This window comes from Scyliorhinus canicula, chromosome 8, assembly GCF_902713615.1.
Source record: "Scyliorhinus canicula chromosome 8, sScyCan1.1, whole genome shotgun sequence".
In the NCBI taxonomy this organism is placed as follows: domain Eukaryota; kingdom Metazoa; phylum Chordata; class Chondrichthyes; order Carcharhiniformes; family Scyliorhinidae; genus Scyliorhinus; species Scyliorhinus canicula.
In genome coordinates this window covers 85,532,064-85,551,161 of record NC_052153.1, presented here as the reverse complement: position 1 = coordinate 85,551,161, position 19,098 = coordinate 85,532,064, and the positions used below count along the sequence as shown (strand labels likewise).

At 46.7% G+C, this 19,098-nt stretch overlaps 1 protein-coding gene across 3 annotated transcripts in view; it reads right to left on the bottom strand.

Moving 5' to 3' along the window:
• Nucleotides 1-19,098, bottom strand: part of rasef (RAS and EF-hand domain containing) — an 80,042-nt gene that overhangs the window by 15,617 nt on the left and 45,327 nt on the right. For all 3 annotated transcript variants that reach the window (XR_005461597.1, XM_038804893.1, XM_038804892.1), the window contains exons 10-13: nt 14,000-14,234; nt 13,278-13,418; nt 4,461-4,586; nt 3,057-3,204 (exon numbers count right to left, since the gene is read on the bottom strand). Coding sequence is in view for 2 of the 3 variants with exons in the window: in XM_038804893.1 (XP_038660821.1) it covers nt 3,057-3,204; nt 4,461-4,586; nt 13,278-13,418; nt 14,000-14,234 (650 nt within the window). In the remaining variant the exon portion in view is untranslated. The remainder of the gene's footprint in view (nt 1-3,056; nt 3,205-4,460; nt 4,587-13,277; nt 13,419-13,999; nt 14,235-19,098) is intronic.

The following is a 19,098-nucleotide window of genomic DNA, read 5'->3' as shown; positions in this document are numbered from 1 at the left end:
CTGTTCTCAAGTGACACCCACAGGTACACAGCGAGTTTCTTTTGCATCCTGATAATACCCATCTTCACTCCTACTTCACTATTCTTCTCCACGATTCACAGCTTTCTCTGTCCTGTCAAGATTGCCTGTGGCATTGTTTTGGGTGTTTCCAAACTTCTTCCAACTGATCACCAGGAAGACTGTGGCTACCTCATTGAGATATGTAGGATTGTCAGGGGGCTTGACAGGGTAGATGCTGAGAGGATGTTTCCCCTTGTGGGAGTGATAAGGTCCAGAGAGCGTGATCTCAAAGTAAAGTGTGACCTATTTAAGGCAGAGAAGAGGAGGGATTTCTTCTCCCAGAGGATAGCGAATCTGTGGAATTCTTTACCTTAGGAGACTGTAGAAGCTGGGTCGTTAAGTATGTTCAAAGCTGAGATTGACAGATTTTTATATCAGTAAGGGCGCCGGAATGTGGCAACTAGGGGCTTTTCACAGTAACTTCATTTGAAGCCTACTTGTGACAATAAGCGATTTTCATTTCATTTCATTTCAAGGGTTATGGGGATAAGGTGGGAAAGTGGAGTTGAGGATCATATCAGATCAGTCATGATCTAATTAAATAGCAGAGCAGACTCGATGGCTGAATGGCTTACCTCTGCACCTATGTCTTATGATCGTTTTTAACTCTCATCATTGCCACTGCCTCCATACCCTCCTCAGCATTTTGGCTCAAATAGCCTAGGTTGGCATTTTGTTCAACCAAGATTCCCGATTAAAAAACACATCCCATTCATCATCAAGACAACGATGGACAATCTCCACAACATTGTCTCCCACAGTGAGCTCATTATCCACAATTTTGGTCCCTCCAGATTTAATTTCAACATCGGTCTTCCCGTCTATTCTACATAATCTCCAATGACTCCAAAATTCAGCTGCTTGTATCCTGTCATACACATCACATCTATCCTCACTGGGCAATGTTGTCTCAGTCTCCCAACACATTTAATTTAAAATCCTCATTCTTGCCCCTCATTTTCTAATCTCTGTGGCCTCATTCTAATTCTATGTAGCACTCCCAAGTCGTGTATCCCTTTCTACAACCTTTATTCCTCAAACTCAGGTCCTGTGCATGCGTTCCTCCCTTTACTGACGGCAAACCCATCAGCCGCCTCAGTCCTTTATTTTACAACTAACAATGAGATCTACTATTGTAATAATGAGGTTTTATTGCCTATTATTCTTTATTTTTGAGTGTTAGGCATATTCTAAAGACCATGGGCCTGATTCTCCGTTGGCAGGATCCTCCACTTCGCCAGCAGCGTGCTCAAGCCCGCGGTTTTCCCAACAACGTGGCCACAATGGGAAACCCCATTGGCTGGCTGGTGGGATGCAGGATCCCGCTGCCGGTGGGGGCGGGTGGCAAATCCCGCCCCATGAATATGATAATTGCACTCGAGATAAAACCTTTTTTTTAACCAATTTAAACGACAATAGTAAGGGAGTAACATAGTCAGATCTCTAATTTGTAAACCTAAATTTAACATTGAATGCAGCTGCAAATTCAATATCAATTGTAGGTATCAGCCTTAAATTAGTGATCTGAGTAGTTCATGTCCAAATTCAGGCTTGAGCACATAAATGAGGGAGACACTGCAGAGGGCCTGCTGCATTGTTAGAGTCTGATGTCTTTCAGATGAGGCCATTAAACTAGCATCTGTTCTCTCATATAGATGTCAAAGATTCAGGGCTCCGTTCAAAGACGAACAAGAGAGATTTTCCTGATGTCTTGGTCAATAATTATCTACCAATGAATATCAGTAAAATGCATTGGTCAGATTTTGCAGTCAGTGGTGTAACAATGGATTAAATCTGGCACCAATTCAAGGGGATCTCCAGTGCAGCACAGTCATGTCAGCGAGCAGGGTTAACAGGCAATCACACTGAATTCCCAAAGACAGTAAATCAGGAAATCAAACCCCTCTACTTTTAATTTAAAATTTCAGATAGAAAAATAAATACTTATGATTGAATTAAAAGAGAAGGTAAAATAAAGATTTTCTACTGTTTGCAGCATTTGGGGGGGGGGGTGGGGTGCAGGTTGGAGCCTGAACAATGCAACATCTGCAGAAGCACTAACAATAACTTCTGGTTTCCGCGTTACCTGCACGTGTGCAAATTTACAAAGTTGCTTTCAGTTTTCAGTGGAATAACGGCAATGATACTTGGTCATTCATTTTACTGCTGTTTATGAAACTGTGGCTGTAGCAGTTCCTTACAATAGTGACTGACCTTCAAAAGTACTTCAATGGATATAAAGCAATTTGGATATCAGGAGGTCACAAAGAGTTCTTTATAAATGCAATTTATGAAATATAAAGAAGCATTAAAACTTTGAAGATGAAGAAGACAATACAGAGGCCTAGAGAATGCTCAAGCCGCGTGGCTGTAGCAGAAGTTTTCGGAAATATACAGTGTTTATGCATGGTTATCTTCCTGGGACCTTATGAGATAGAACCTCCCTCTGTTCCAAATACAGTTTCTCACGTCAGGGTGGAAGATCAGTGACTCCCTACACTGGGTGTTCCCATTTTCTTGTTCCTGGTTGGATTCAATTTTGAATGCTCGTATACCCAATAAAATCAAGCATACCTGCTTGCTGAAGCTGCAAATCGACCCACCTAGGTTGGCTGGGGAACGCACAATGCTTCATTTTCTGCAAGTGAATCCTTCAAATACTGGACTAGCCAGCTCTTCCTAAGTTTCCAGGCTTTGCAGTGGGGGTGGGGTTTGGCATCAAAGGCTTTCATCCTCTGAGCAAGTAAAGTTTAGAGAGATCAAACACACATTCCATTGAAAAACATGGTCCTAATGAAACTGTCAGGATCATGCCCCTACGGATTTTCTGGGTCAGAGGCTGGACAGAGACTCATTGACCTCTACATGAACAATGGGTATTCTGGCAGAGGCTTATAAAATAGGCAGCCAAGTGAAAGCTAAAGAAGCTGACTGACAATGTAACCAAGATGTGAGGAAATTAAGGGAAGCAAGTTGTTTAAGCTTAGAAAACATACCTAAAGTGGCACTGCTGTTCCCACGAAATTCATTTTTGCAGAGTCGTAGAAGAAAGCTTGATTTACCCACGGCTGCATCCCCAGCAAGCACTATCTTGAAAGCCTTTTCTGACTGAGGATATTTGAAGTTCCCAACTGTGCTGTTCGGCTGAAAAAAGGGCAAGATTCAATCAGACTGACATTGGTCATTTTAAAAGCTAATTGTGAGCTCTGAGACAAGCAAAATAATGACTTTTGACTGAATCAATATATCTTTCTGGCTGGTTCACATGTTGCCCACATCCATTTACATGGATGAGCAATGCAACAGTCAGATTGGAAATTATTCAATTTCTCTATATCCCAACTTTCTTTATTAACCCATGTGTAAGTGCAATATGAGTTGGAATAAATATGTCGACCCAGTAGATGGGGCTTAGAGACCTAATGGAGGAAATAGAATCAGCTCTAAATGGTCATGTTGCTAACAAATTCTTGCTGACAGGCATTAAATACAAGTATCCATTTTAATTATTTATGTTCCTCCCTTCTTCCGAGACCATTAATTGACAATGATCCATATTTTAAAACTTCATAGAACATACACTGCAGAAGGCCATTTGGCCCATCTCATCTGCACTGACCCAACTTTCACTCTATCCCCGTAACCCAATAACTCCTCTTAATTTTTTTGGCCACTAAGGGCAATTTATCATCGCCAATCCACCTAATTTGCACGTCTTTGGGCCGTGGGAGGAAAGCGGAGCACCCGGAGGAAACCCACGCACACACGGGGAGAACGTGCAGACTCCGCACAGACAGTGACCAAGTGGGGAATCGAACCTGGGACGCTGGCGCTGTGAAGCAAAAGTGCTATCCACTTGTGCTACCATGCTGTTCAAGGGTTCATGAGGGTTCATAACCCTCATTTTGTACAATATGTGAATCTGGAGAGAAGGGATTAAATTTCCACAAGGATTTTCTCGCTCTCTGGCCCAAACTTCTATTTTTACGGTTTGTTTTGGTGTTTCTGCAGGCTACTTTAAATCATCCAAAAGAGCATTAAATATCACACCAGAGTCCAACTTCCCTTCACCCTACAGTCACTTTCCAGCAGCAGTCACCTCAAATTGGACATGATAACGTAGCTATTCTTTCCCTATTTTCTTTCCCAGGAATGAAGAATATGGCAGCTATAAATCCCAACACTGCTGTCTAGCTGATATCAGCCAACTCAATACTGACAACAGATTGTATGAGTTTTTCCTGATATCACCTGAGAATTCAGCATCTTTTTAATCACCGCTGTAAATAAAGTCTAAATAAATAAATATAAATCAATACAACTATTTGGTTTGCCTGAACAACAAAATAGTTAAACGTGCAAAAATGAAGTATTATTTAGAAATGAGTAACAGGCATTACCTGTGGTGAGAATGCAGAGATACAGCGCCTTGATGAAGAGGCTCCAGGATTGCTCTGGCTCACTGCTTGGGAGGGTTGCCAGTCTGGAACAGTGCTTCTACTGTCCTGGCTAAAAGTCACCTCATTCTGGATTTCAGACAAACAAATCACAAATATACTATGTAACCACAGAGCTAAAAATACAAGACCAGCTTCACTCAATCTGACTTGTGATTACCCAGTGCCTGCTTCTAGTCTTTGCAATACTGTGGCTGGCTACTAACTGTTGAACTCAGATTATTCAACTGTGGAAGTAATAATCTGCACATATATAGCACCATCCATAACCTCCGAGCAGCCTAAAGCACTCCACAACCAATTAGTGTTTTTAAACAGTCACTTTTGAAATGTAAGGGAGGTGGGTTAGCTCAGTTGGCTGGATGACTGGTCCATGATGCAAAGCGACACCAACAGCGTGGGTTCAATTTCCATACCGGCTGAGATTGCCTACCTTCTCAACCTTGTCCCTTGCCTAAAGTTTGATGACCCTCAGGTTAAATCACCACCAGTCAGCTCTCTCTCTCAAAGCCACTGGGACTATGGCACCTTTCATTTTGTAATGTAGGAAACATGGTAGCCACTATGTACATAGCAAGGTCCCATATACAATGAGTCAAATAATTTGTTGCAGTGAAATTAATTAAGCGAAAATTCAGGACACCAGAAGATCTCCACAGACTTTCTTCATAAAGCAATATGGGATCTTTTACTTTCATCGGATGGGAGCCGATGGATCCTCTGTTCAGCATCTTATCTTGAAAAAACATGGCACTTTTGACAGGATAGCACTGAAATCTCAGCCTTGATAACATGCCCAAGTCTTGGAGAAGGGATTAAGTGCAGTCTTCTGACTCAGAAATGAGAGTGCTGCCATGAGCCAAGACTGCCACCGTTTACATTTAATCCCATTTCAGATTTTTCAAGCTAGTAATGTGTCAGGTGCATATTGAGTGCAATATTACAGTATTGAGGATTTGCTGCATTCTTGGATGCAACATTTCTGATGAAATATTAAAGACAGAAAATGTCTGCTTTTTACTGATACACTGATAAAATTCTGTGGCCGCACTCAAAAAAGGAGCAAGAAGGTATTCAGTGCTCTGATTAATATTCAATCCACAACTAACACCACCATATGAACTATTGGTTTATTTATCTCACATTTGTTTGTTTGGCCGCTGTATTTGACTGCAATGTACTGCAATTATTGAGCAGCACCAAGATTTACGCCTGTGATTCCACACGGTGAAGTTTAAATCTCAATCAACGGCACCTTTTGAAGCAGGAAACCGAAGAACCAGAGGAGGAAATGCTTTGAGGTACCACTGGGCAGACAACTATAATGTGGCATTGAACAAAGAATAATACAGCACAGGAGCAGGCCCTTCGGCCCTCCAAGCCTGCGCCGATCACATGTCCTATCTAGACCAACCGCCTGTACTTTCTATACCCCGTCTGTTCATGTGCCTATTCAGATAAAGGTCACTAACGTATCAGCCTCAACCAGCTCACTTGGCAGGGCATTCCAGGCCACCACCACCCTCTGTGCAAAAAACATCCCCCGCACATCTCCACTGAACCTATCCCCCCCTAACCTTGAACTTGTGCCCCCTTGTAATTGTCATTACCGCCCAGGGAAAAAGCCTCCAACTGTTCAATCTATCTATACCCCTAATAATTTTATGAACTTCTATCAGGTCGCTCCTTAGCCTCCGTTTCTCTAGGGAGAACAATCCCAGTTTATTCCATTTCTCCTCATAGCTAATCCCCTCCGTACCAGGCAACATCCTAGTAAACCTTTTCTGTACTCTCTCCAAAGTCTCCAGGTCCTTCTGGTAGTGCGGTGACCAGAATTGGGCACAGTATTCCAAATGTGGCCTAACCAATGTTCTATATAACTGTAATAATAATAATAGTTTAGTGTCATAAGTAAGCTTCAATTAAGTTACTGTGAAAAGCCCCTAGTCACCACATTCTGGCACCTGTCCAGGGAGGCCGGTACGGGAATTGAACTCGCGCTGCTGGCATTGTTCTGCATTGCAAACCAGCTATTCAGCCCACTGCGCTAAACCAACCCAGTTGTACTGTAACATAATTTTCAAGCTTTTGTACTCGATACCCCATCCTATGAAGGCAAGCATGCATACGCTTTCTTTACCACCATTCCCACCTGTGCTGTCACTTTTTTTTAATAAATGCTTTTAATTGTTTTTTTGAATAAAGTACATTTACCATTATGTACACAAAACAGAATACATGTATATATACATAGAAGAGAAGGGAACAGGCACAAAAAACAAAAGAAGCAACAACAAACAAAAAAAAAACAAAAAGAAGAAAAAAAAATTAGAATAAGATAACTGGTAGGGTATTATGTGCTGGCTCAACAACAGCAGCTCTGTACAATTGGCAGTATTGTTTTTAGCACATAAGTAGGCATCTGTTTGTGGGTGGGGCGGGAACTGGGGGGGTACATGTACATTTGGGCGTCAGGGAAACAATTACAGAACAATTACAGAGGGCAATACACGAATGGATCGGGTGTTGGTGTTGTCGCTTGCTTCCCTGGGCGGTTTTCGCTGCCGTTGTCGTCTCGCGATCATCTCCGCTTCAGCCATTTGAAATACTGTCTTTCGCCCGGATCTTTCTTGTTCTCTGCTCCTGCAGATGCCAAGTTTGCTATTGTTTCCCTTGCCCTCCTTCCGGCTGCCATTCCCTTGCCTCCCCCTCCACCTCACTGGTTCCCCTCTATTATTCCCTGTGTCCTCCCTCTTCCAGCCCCTCCCCCCCCCCCTTCTCCTGTGCTTCGCCTTTTTTTTCTCTTAAGTTTAACTGCTATCCCCCCCCCCTCCCCAGTCAATCTCTCCCTCCCCCGTCTCAGCTACCTTCCCCTGATTCTTGGCTACCTCACTATTCTTCTGCTTGTTCGTTGGCCATAAACAGGTCCCGGAACAATTGGGTGAATGGCTCCCACATTCTGTGGAAGCCGTCGTCTGACCCTCGGATGGCGAATTTGATTTTCTCCATTTGGAGAGATTCTGAGAGGTCGGACAGCCAGTCTGCAGCTTTGGGTGGTGCTGCTGACCGCCAACAGGATTCTACGGCAGGCGATCAGGGAGGCAAAGGCAAGGGCGTCTGCCCTCCTCCCCAGGAACAGATCTGGCTGGTCTGCTACCCCGAAGACCACCACTATCGGACATGGCTCCACCCTCATCCGCACCACTTTGGACATTGCCTCGAAGAAGGATGTCCAGTACCCCGCACGTCTGGGGCAAGACCAGAACATGTGGGCGTGGTTGGCCGGGCCTCCTTGGCACCGTTCACATCTATCCTCCACCTCTGGGAAGAACCTTCTCATTTGAGTTCTTATTAAGTGGGCTCTATGTACCACTTTTAGTTGCGTCAGGCTGAGCCTTGCGCACGTGGCAATGGAGTTGACCATATACAGTGCTTTGCTCCAGAGTCCCCACCCTATTTCAATTCCCAGGTCTTCCTCCCATTTCTTTCTTGTTGCGTCCAGTACGTTGTCGGCCCTTTCTACCTGTCGGCCATACATGTCGCTACAGTTCCCTTTATCTAGGATGCCTGCGTCCAGTAACTCTTCCAGTAGTGTCTGTCATGGCGACTGTGGATACGTCCTTGTCCCCTTTCATAGGAAGTTTTTGAGTTGCAGGTACCTTAGCTCATTCCCCTGGCTAACTGTAATTTCTCTGTCAGTTCATCCATTGTTGCGACCCTGCCGTCCGTGTTTAGGTCCCTGACTGTCAGTGTCTCTCCGTCCTGTCCCCACTTTTTAAAGGTGGCGTCAGTCAGCACTGGTGCGAACCTATAGTTGTTGCAGATGGAAGCTTTGTCCGACATTTTGGTCAGGCCAAATTGCTGCCGTAGTTGGTTCCAGGACTGGAGGGTGGCTATCACCACCAGGCTGCTGGAGTCTTTTTTGGGTGGGGATGGGAGTGCCACCGTGGCGAGATCCTGGGGGGAGGTCCCCTTGCAGGAGGCCTCTTCCGCGCACACCCACTCGGCTTCTGGCTCCTTGATCCATCCCCTTATTCGCTCGGCCCTCGCCGCCCAGTGGTAGAATTGTAGGTTTGGGAGGGCTAGACTCCCCCCTGGATTTTGTTTTTTGTACGACCTTCTTTGGATCCTAGCATTCTTCCCCCCCATACGATTAATTTGTCTAGTGCTTTGAAAAAGGCCTCTGGGATGTAGATCAGGATAGAGCTAAGTAGGAAGAGGTACCTGGGTAACACGTTCATTTGATCATCTGGACTCTCCCCGCGAGGGAGAATGGGAGTGTGTTCCATCTTTGCAGGCTCTTTTTTACTTCCTCTGTCAGACTGGTGAGGTTCCATTTTTGGATCCCTTTCCAGTCATGGGCTATTTGGATCCAAAGGTAGCGGAATTTGTGTCGGGCTTGTTTGAACGGCAGTCCCGTTAGTGCTTCTCCCCTCCTTGTGGGTGTACCGGGAAGATCTTGCTTTTGCTCATGTTGAGTTTGTAGCCCGAGAAGGCGCCAAACTCTTTCAGGGGCACGATGATTCCGTCCATGCTGCTTTGTGGGTCTGAAATGTAGAGGAGCAGGTCATCTGCACAGAGTGAGACTCTGCTCTCTGCCTCCCCCTTGGATCCCCCTCCAGCGTTTTGCCACTCTGAGTGCAACTGCTAGTGGTTCAATCGCTAGAGCGAATAGCAGCGAGGACAGTGGGCATCCTTGGTTGGTGCCCCTGTGCAGCTGGAAGTATCAGGAGTTGGTGTTGTTGGTCCGTACGCTCGCCATGGGAGCGTTGTATAAAAGTTTTACCCAGGAGGTGAATGCTGTTCAAAGCCCGAACTGCTCCAGTACTCTGAGATACTTCCACTCGACTCTGTCGAAGGCCTTTTCTGCTTCCAGTGAGGCAATCACCTCTGGTGTTCTCTCCCCGGAGGGGGTCATTATCACGTTTAGCAGGCGCCTGATGTTCGAGGTTAGCTGCCTACCTTTGACAAAACCCGTCTGGTCCTCTGTGACCACTTCTGGTACCAGTGCAGTTTAGCTATAACTACTCACGGATGGTCCCCTGCCTTGGGCTTCGGGCGCAGCGACCGATGTGCTCTGCCCATTTCTGGTGGGCTGGGGAAAGTTTTCCTCCCCACTGAGTTACCCAGAATCTCAGCCACGTATGCCGTGGGGTTTCTACCCTCGATCCCCTCTGGCAGGCCCACTATCCCTCCATTTTAGCCTTCTCGAGCGGTTTTCCTGATCGTCCACTCTGCCCTTCAGGCTCCTCTGTGTTGTGCCCAATCTCGCCACCTCCTTCTCCAGGGCCATGATTCAGTCGCTCTCGTCAGTTGCGGTTTTTTCCAGCTCCTTAATGGTCGCCTCTTGTGCTTCCAGTTTCTCCTCTTGGGCATCGAGTCTCTCCTCTGCTCTGCCCAGGGTGAGCTGCACCTCCGCCAGGGCCTTGGCCATTGCTACCTGCACTGCGGCCTCTATGTCTGCTCTGGCCTCTGCCTTGTTTTCCTGCTAATGTTCCCTCAGCGCCTCGGCAAAGGCTGCCTTACAGTTCCCCCCTGGCCCAAGAGGAAAAAAGCTCCATTCTGCCCAGCTCCTTTCGTTGTGGCAAACCTTCCGTTCTGCCGCTTCATTTGCCGGTTAGCTCGTCTGAGTGGATTCGTCCCCGGCCCCTTCTGCGTCTGGTGCCCTTTCTCCCTTTGTTTTGGCTACCTTCTGGCACTTTTATCCCCCCTTTTTTTCTCCCCTTCCCCTTTTCTTTTCTCCCCTTCTATTTTCCCCTTCCCTTCTCTCCTTTACCGCTTTTTTTCCCAAATGCCAAAAAAAATTTTTTTTCCTTGTTAAAGAAAAAGGGGAAAGAAAAAATGTTTTCTTTCTCTTTACAAGTTTCCTCTTCAAAAGGTTTTTGGGGAAGTTCTTTTTTTTCCTCTTACTCACCCACACGCTGGGTTAGGAGGGTCGAGAGAGAGAGAGAGGTATCTGGATGGGCCGGGTGTCCTCCTTTGTTCTGCTGCCGGCTTGGGGGGGGGGGGGGGGGGGGGGGGGGGTCGGTCCCTGCCGCTGGCTCGATCTCTGCTGCTGGCTCGGTCCTCGCGTTCTCCTGCCGTGCGGAGGGGGTGGAGGTCGATCCCTGCCTCTGGCTCGATCCCAGCAGTCCGGCCAGTTTGCACGTTTTGTTTTTGTCTCTCCCCCTGAAACAGGACGTGACTGTCGGAGCTCCGTTGCCTGCGGCCGCACTCCGACCCCGCCGGAAGTCCAATCCATGCTGTCACTTTTAAGGATCTGTGAACCTGCACGCCCAGGTCCTGATGGTTCTGCCATTTATTTTATAGCTCCCACCTGAATTGGATCTACCAAAATACATCATCTTGCATTTGTCCGTGTTAAATTCCATCTGCCATTTCTCTGCCCAATTTTGAAGCTTATCTATATGCCGTTGTATTCTCTGACAATCTTCATCACTATCCACAACTTCTGCAATTTTAGTATCATCCGCAAACTTTCTAATCAGACCCGCTACGTTTTCTTTCAAGTCATTTATATATATTACAAAGAGCAGAGGTCCCAGTACTTATCCCTGCGGAACACCACTAGTTACAGACCGCCATTCGGAAAAACACCCTTCCACAGCTACCCTCTGTCTTCCATGGTCAAGCCAGTTCTGAATCCATCCAGTTAGTTCACCCCTGACCCCATGTGATTTAATCTTTTGCACCATCCTGCCATGAGGGACCTCATCGAATGCTTTGCTAAAGTCCATGTGACAATATCCACAGTCCTTCCCTCGTCAATCATTTTTGTCACCTCTTCAAAAAATTAAATTAAATTAGTGAGACATGGCCTCCCTCGGACAAAACCACGCTGTCTGTCACTAATAAGACTATTCACTTCCAAATGTGAATAGATACTGGGCTGGATTCTCCATTACAGGGACTATGTCCCCACCTTGTCCTGAAATCTGTGGTCTTTTAAGCCAGAAAAACTGGTGTCAAAAGGCCACAGATTCACAGCCCTGCAGAGGGCCAGCAGGGATCCATCGTGGAGCTCGCAGCTCCAGCTGCAGATACGGCCCCCCACACTTACGGGTTAGAGGCTGCGCATGTGCATGGCGGCGGCCTCCAGCGGCCGCGCCGTGCTCCATGGCGGACTCAGACCGCGGACCTGGACCGCAGAAATAGTGCCCCCGATCGGCACCGCACCTGACCCGGACCGGCCGCACAATAATGGCCCAGACCCGTATGACGCCCCCCCAGCCCTCCGATCGGTGCGTTCACGACCATGGCGACCGCGGACCGTGTCCGCAGCCGCCTTGCAGGTTTCACGAACGCCTGTGACCATATTAGAAAAACGCCATTGGAACTTTGGCCGGTCGGGGGCGGAGAACAGCGGGGCGGGCCTCAAGCAATGGCCGCCGGTGGTGGATACACGGCGCACTCCCCGAATATGCCACTTTTCAGGTGCCGGAGAATTGAGGAACCAGAGCCGGTCCCAATTCCATGCGTGAAACTGGATTCTCCGCCGCGGCGCCGGACGCGATTTCGGCATCGGGGTGCAGAGAATCCAGCCCCCTTTCTCTGATAATCTTTTCCAATAATTTCACTATCACTGACGTCAAGCTCACTGGCCTATAATTACCTGGATTACCCTTGCAACCCTTCTTAAATAACGGTAGAAAATTGGCTATCCTCCAATCCTCTGGGATCCCACCTGTGGCCAACGAGGACACAGAGATTTCTGTTAGAGGCCCAGCGATTTATCTCTTGGCTCCCTCAATATTCTGGGATAGATATCTGGGGAATTGTCTACCTTAATGCTTTTTCATACACCTAACACTTCTTCCCTCGGAATAATTGGTCGGGAACCAGGAGCAGATCTCCAGCCTGTGCTCCAAGCTCAAGAAAGCACGTGTTATGGAGAGACTAAGAGGGGGGAGCAAACCGAAGATCACATCATAATGGAACTGAACAACACAGGTAGCATGGAAAAAATGGCATCTTGGAATTAGTGCCAACATCAGATTAAATATCAGAATGATACTCTGCTACTCCACAGCCAACCGCCATAGAGTAAATAAGGAAATACACAAGAACCTGGGAAAACCGTGCTATAAATTATTCAGTTCCATAATATTGCATTTCTATTGAGCATGACACTTTCCCAGTACTTCAGAAAATTAGGATTAGAAACATAGGAAGAGTAAGCTACTCAGTCACTCGAGCCTGTTCCACCATTTAAATAGATCACTGTTGATCTAAATTACTGGCCTTGGTTCCATCTCCCTTGATACTGTTTCCCTAACAAAAATCTATTGCTCTCAGCCACATAATGTTTTGAAAGAAAGATTTCCAGATTGTCACCATATTCTGTGTCAAAAATACTTCCTGATTTAACTTCCTAAATGGTTTAGCTCCTATTTTAAGATTGTGCCCCTTTTTCTGGATTCTCCAAGTGGATCTGTATCTCACAATCAGCTTACTTTCGCATTTTATAGATCGGTGTTCAATTAAATCGTACAGTTTCTAACTCAAAGAAATACAGACCAAGTTTGTACAGCATGTAAACTCCTCTTTCTCAACTCCAAGTTGCATGTTATGTCTTCGTGCTTCCCAACATTGAACTCCATCAGCCATAGTTTTGCCCAATATGCAATGCAAATGTCATCTGAAGGAGTTCAACAGTCAGCCTCTCAATGACTTGCAATGTAACAATTTAATTTAACTGAATAAGAGAAACGGAAGCTCACAGAACTGGAGTTGCATTTAAAACACTTTAACAGACGTTACCTGTGATGAAAATGTAGTGTTATTGCCTTGTGACAAAGAGGTTGCAGAACTGCTCCGGCTCAATGCATGGGATGGCTTCCACTCCAGAACAGTGCTTGTACTATCTTGGCTAAAAGCTACTTCATCCCGAATTTCAGGTACCTACAAATAAATCACAGATATACTTTAACCTACAGAGCTCACAAAAGATGGCCCGCATCACCTCATCTCACTATAATTATTGGTGGCCAAACAGTGGTTGATTCTAAGCTTGACATCTGTATCTGACCATTGATAGTTGTATTTATAATTCCAATTATTAATTATTTGATCAATCTATGCATTTAATTTAATTTTTAAAATCTCAGCATAGTGACAATAAATTATCGGTGCTCTTTCAGATAGAGTAATCTTCCAATTGCCCTTCCTTCTGTCCCAGTGGGAAAATTCTGTTCTGATTCGGGAACATTGTGCCCAAAGCCAAACACAAACACAACAGCATACTCTGTTACTGTATCAAACAAACACTGGTATTTAGTAACCATTTGGGGCTGACATTTAAGAATCTTAAAACTGGTCATTTGCACAGTTACTTGTTTTAGACCTGATCAAAAATACAGCGTTCATTTGTAACTCATTTCCCCACAGAAGAAAACATTCATTTTTGAGCGGATCAATAAGTGCAGTTCACAATGTACAAAAGATTTTCATGAAAACATCACATTACTTGTATGGATGCTTACATCTGTGTCAGAAGCATCTTCTCCAAAGGTTTCCCCAGCACAAAGTTCCTTTCCAAAATTCTTATGATGTTTGAATTCACCCTCAGAATCATATTCATTTGAATCTCTCATTGTGGACATGCCACTGTCAAAGCAGCTTTCAGTTAAGCTTTCAACTTCACAGCTGACCCTGCGCATCGGGTCGCACAGAGCCAGTGACTCCATGTCTTCATCTAAGTAAGAGGATCTGGATGACCTATTGTGAACAATAATCAAAATCAATTTTGGTAGTTTGTCTATGTTTTGAAGTTTGAATCAAAGGAATGACATCTAGCATAACCCTCTTCAACTGAAGGAATCACTGCAAGGTTTATCCTCAGAAAACTTGGACCAGCAGGACAGACACATCTTTTTAGCAACTTGAAAGAGCATAGGTCTTGTAGTTCTCATCTAGATACATAATATGATAGTATTCTGCAAACGTGGTTCAATAATGGCTGACTGGCAAATGTTTTTATGGTGTCCAATGCAACACGATAAGGAATCAGATAAATATTTATTTTAAAGCTATTTAAATGCAGTTTAATATTTAGTTAGGGTGTAGACACAATGTGCGATTTTTAAGCCACGTTGCTCAAGTGGGAGCACAACGTGGCCGGTGAAACTTGGGAGAGGCCTGCACCAAGCCTCCTGACGGGCTCCATGCCTCGCGAGATTCACTGGACTCCCCCGAGATGTCAGAGTCAGAACTCCGCTCCAAATAGGCGAGACTGAATGACTGAATTAGGACGCAAACCTACTTACGACCTACTTTCCTGGGTTTCACCAGCCTCCCGCGATTCTCTGGCCTCTCCAGGGAGGCTGCAGCCGGGTGACGATCAGTGCTAATCTACACAAACGTGGACCAGGTAGAATGGCACCATCGGATACCCTTGGGTGATAAGGTAAGTGCAGGGTGGCCCCCTGGCACTGCCAGGCTGGCATCTTGATACTGTCACCCTGGCACTGCCAAGGTGCCTGGATGGCACTGCCAAGCTGGCATGAGCAATTCCTGGGTGCCAGGGTGGCAGTGCAAGGGTGCCCAAGTGCCAGAGTGGCACTGCCAAGGGTCATGGGCAGGGGGCGCAATGCCCATGAAAGGAGGGTGGAGGACAGGTTTGAAGGGTGGGGGAGTGATGGGCAGGTAAGTAGGAGCCTCCAGGAGGTTGGGAGGGTGGGAGTCCTAGAAGGCAGGGGGTTTTGTAAGGGGACTTTGGGGGTCTGAAGAGAGAGAATGCTAGGGACACCATAGTGGGGTGTCCTCACCTGGGGGGGGGGGGGGGGTAAGGAGGTGTGGGGTAGGGTCCATGTGTGTGGGGGGGGTGACATTGCCGATGGGTGAGGGGGACCCACAAGCCCACTTAGAGATTGGGGAAACCTTTCAAAATGGCAGCTATTTCTGAGTTCAGCTCCCCAGTAATAAAAGAAATTCTAAGTGTGGGCTAAACTGGTGAGAAACTCTCCAACGATCAAAAAAGTGTCATTAGATAGCGGTGGTGAACTTGCCAGCAGAGCTGGCGGGAAACTTCCTGAAAAACCTGCCACAAATTAACTTAGAAATTTTGGGGGAGAAGCGTGCCCATAGCATCAGTAATTATGCCAATTATAATAAATAGCATATCAGTAATTATGTTAATTATAATACATAGCTACTTCATATAATTCTAGAAATTTAAGCCTTTAACAATTAAGAATTCATTGGAGCTTTTATCAATATATGACAAATAATTACAGGCGTCAGTATTTCCTGGTCTCGATAAACGTTCTTGTGCCTCCCTAATTCTAAACAAGTCTCTTTGTTTGCTGTTCACAATGTGATTCTTTACTTAGTAGATGATTTGATTAGTGTTTAGCACAATATGATTGATGTCAATGTACTTGTTACATAACTAGATTTTTTGAACTAGTTCGGTCTACAGCAACGCCTACTATATTTTTAAGTTTGGGCTGGTTCAGATTGAACCTCCAATCCCCATTCTGAACTCACCAGAGTGCAGACAAATTACAGCCAACATGGAACAAAAAGCTGCCAGTCAATATTTAACACAATGAGGTTGGAACAACAAGGGAAAAAACTGCAAATGATGGAAGCTGAGGAAAGACAGTTTAACAATTCTGGCATAGCCTTTGGAGGTTTGGGAGGCCAAGGGTGAAGAGTTTTCATACTTCTCCCCTGTGCACCGAGTGTACTCCTGGATATATTTTTTTGTGTTTGACAAGATGGTGCTGGAGGGGTGGCCAACTTGTGGTTTCTGATTATGCGCCACGTTGGGTGGCCTGGGGGTGGGGGCTCTGAACGCCCGCAGTGGAGGCTGGATGTGGGATTGCTGGCGGATGAGGAGGTGTGTGAGTGGGTGAGGGCTGCCATTCGGGACTATGTGGTGCTGAATGCCACGAGGGAGATCACAGGGAGATCACGCCATGCTGTGGGAGGCACTCAAGGCTGTAGTCAGGGGGTAGTTCATATCAATTCAGGCGCATAGGGAGTAAACGGAGCGGAGGAGAGGGCAAGGCTGGTGGACGAGATTTTTAGGGTGGACAGGGGACATTCGGAGGTGCTGTAGGCAGAGTTGTTGAAGGAGAGGCAGTGGCCCCAAGATGGAATTTGGGCTAGTTTCTACAGGGAAGGCAGCGGGGTACTTACGGAGGGCCAGAGGGGCAGTGTATAATGATAGTAATTGCTTATTGTCACAAGTAGGCTTCAATGAAGTTACTGTGAAAAGCCCCTAGTCGCCACATTCCGGCACCTGATCGGGGAACCGGTATGGGAATTGAACCCGAGCTGCTGGCCTTGTCTGCAATACAAGCCAGCAGTTTAGCCCACTGTGCTAAACCAGCCCCGAATGTATGAATATGGGGAAAAGGCAAATAGGGTATTGGTCTATCAGTTGAGAAAGCAGGAGGCAGTGAGGGAGACCAGTAGAGTTAGCGATGATAAGGGTAAGGTGGTGATGAACCCAGAGGGGGTGAATGGGGTTTTCGAGGCGTTTTATAAAAGGCGCTACGGGTCGGAACCCCCAATCGCGAAGGAGGGGATGCAGTGGTTCCTGGAAGGGTTGGAGTTTCCCATGTGGAGGAGGACCTGGGGACTCAAATTGGGCTGAAGGAGATGATGGATAGTATGAGGGCAACGCAAGCAGGAATAGCCACTGGGCCGGACGGGTTCCTGGTATAGTTTTGTAAAATGTTTGGAGCGGACCTGGGGCCACTGCTGGTGAGGGCGTATAGTGAAGCAAGGGAGAGGGGGAACTCCCCTCTACATTGTCGCAGGCATCCATCTCCCTGATTTTAAAGAGGGGCAAGGACCAGGAGCAGTGTGGGTCATGCAACTCGATATCACTATTGAATGTGGACGTCAGGTTATCGGCAAAGGTGTTGGCATCGCAAATTGAGGACTGTGTGCCGGGGTGATAGGTGAGGATCAGACTGATTTTATGAAGAGGAGGCAGTTGTCAGCAAATGTGAGGAGGCTGCTCAATGTAATCATGATGCCTTCGGAGGGGCAGGAGGTGGATAGTGGTGGCGATGGACATAGAGAAGGCGTTTGATCGGGTGGAGTGGGTGTCTTTGTTGGAGGCGCAGGGCGGTTCGGGTTTGGGCAAGGGTTTATGGATTGGGTCCGGCTGCTATTTAAGGCGTCGGTCGCATGTGTGCGGACCAACCAAGTGAGTTTGGGTACTTTGGGCTACATCGTGGGACGAGGCAGGGGTGCCCGCTCTCCCCGTTGCTTTTCGCCTTGGCAATAGAGCCGCAGGATGCATTTTGGCTGGCATGCCTGCCATAGTTGAATAGTTAGAAAAATGTGGAAAGTTCAAGAAGTAGGCCTGAGATTGACGGTATTGTGAAGTGTGTGAGGAGCAGCATCTGAATATTAGGCCCGAGTCCTGATGATTGATGAGGCTGTCAAGAAGCAGTAGCATGAGACTGGTGTTGCAGTGAATAGGAGATAACATTCAAAGATGTCTCCATGTACCTCGAACACCATTGTGAGGACATTAAACTTTTATGGCACTATGGCCAAGACCTCAGGTTCAGACTCTAGGAATTGACCTTCATAGTCACCTGCTCCGGTTCACTTTGAAGGGAACACTTTGCCCCAGCCCTGTAGAAGCATCACCTCTCTCCTCCTTTTAAGATAAAAAGCCAATTTACATAGAACATACAGTCCAGAAGAGGCCATTCGCCCATCGATTCTGCACCGACCCACTTAGGCTCTCACTTCCACCCTATCCCCATAACCCAATAACCCCCCCCCCCAACCTTTTTGGTCACTAAGGGCAATTTATCATGGCCAACCCACCTAACCTGCACGTCTTTGGACTGTGGAAGGAAACCGGAGCATCCGGAAGAAACCAACACAGACACGGGGAGAACGTGCAGACTCCGCACAGCCAGTGACCCAGCGGGGAATAGAACCTGGGACCCTGGCGCTGTGAAGCCACAGTGCTATCCACTTGTGCTACCTTGCTGCCCTAAGCATAGAATTTACAGTGCAGAAGGAGGCCATTTGGCCCATCGAGTCTGCACCAGCTCTTGGAAAGAGCACCCTACTTAGCCCCACATCTCCACCCTATCCCCGTAACCCTGTCATATGATAAAATCTGAGGCGATTGGTGTCCACAGAGCTTTAGGCTGCTTCTGAACATGGCATTTCCTGGTGAGGGATTTACTTTTGATAATTACCATTGAATCTGCCTCCACCAGATTTTGAGGCAGTGCATCCCTAAACATCACGCAGCACGGTGGTTAGCACTATGGCTTCACAGCGTCAGGGTCCCAGGTTCGATTCCTGTTTGGGTCACTGTCTGTGCGGAGTCTGCACGTTCTCCCCGTGTCTGCGTGGGTTTCCTCCGGGTGCTCTGGTTTCCTCCCACAGTTCAAAGATGTGCAGGTTAGGTGGATTGGCCATGCCAAATTGCCCTTAGGTTAGATGGGGTTACAGGGTTACGGGGATAGGGTGGAGATGTGAGGTTAAGCAGGGTGCTCTTTTCAAGAGCCGGTGCAGACTCGATGGGCTGAATGGCCTCCTTCTGCACTGTAAATTCTATGCTAACTTGCCTGTAAAGCTTATTCCCTTTATC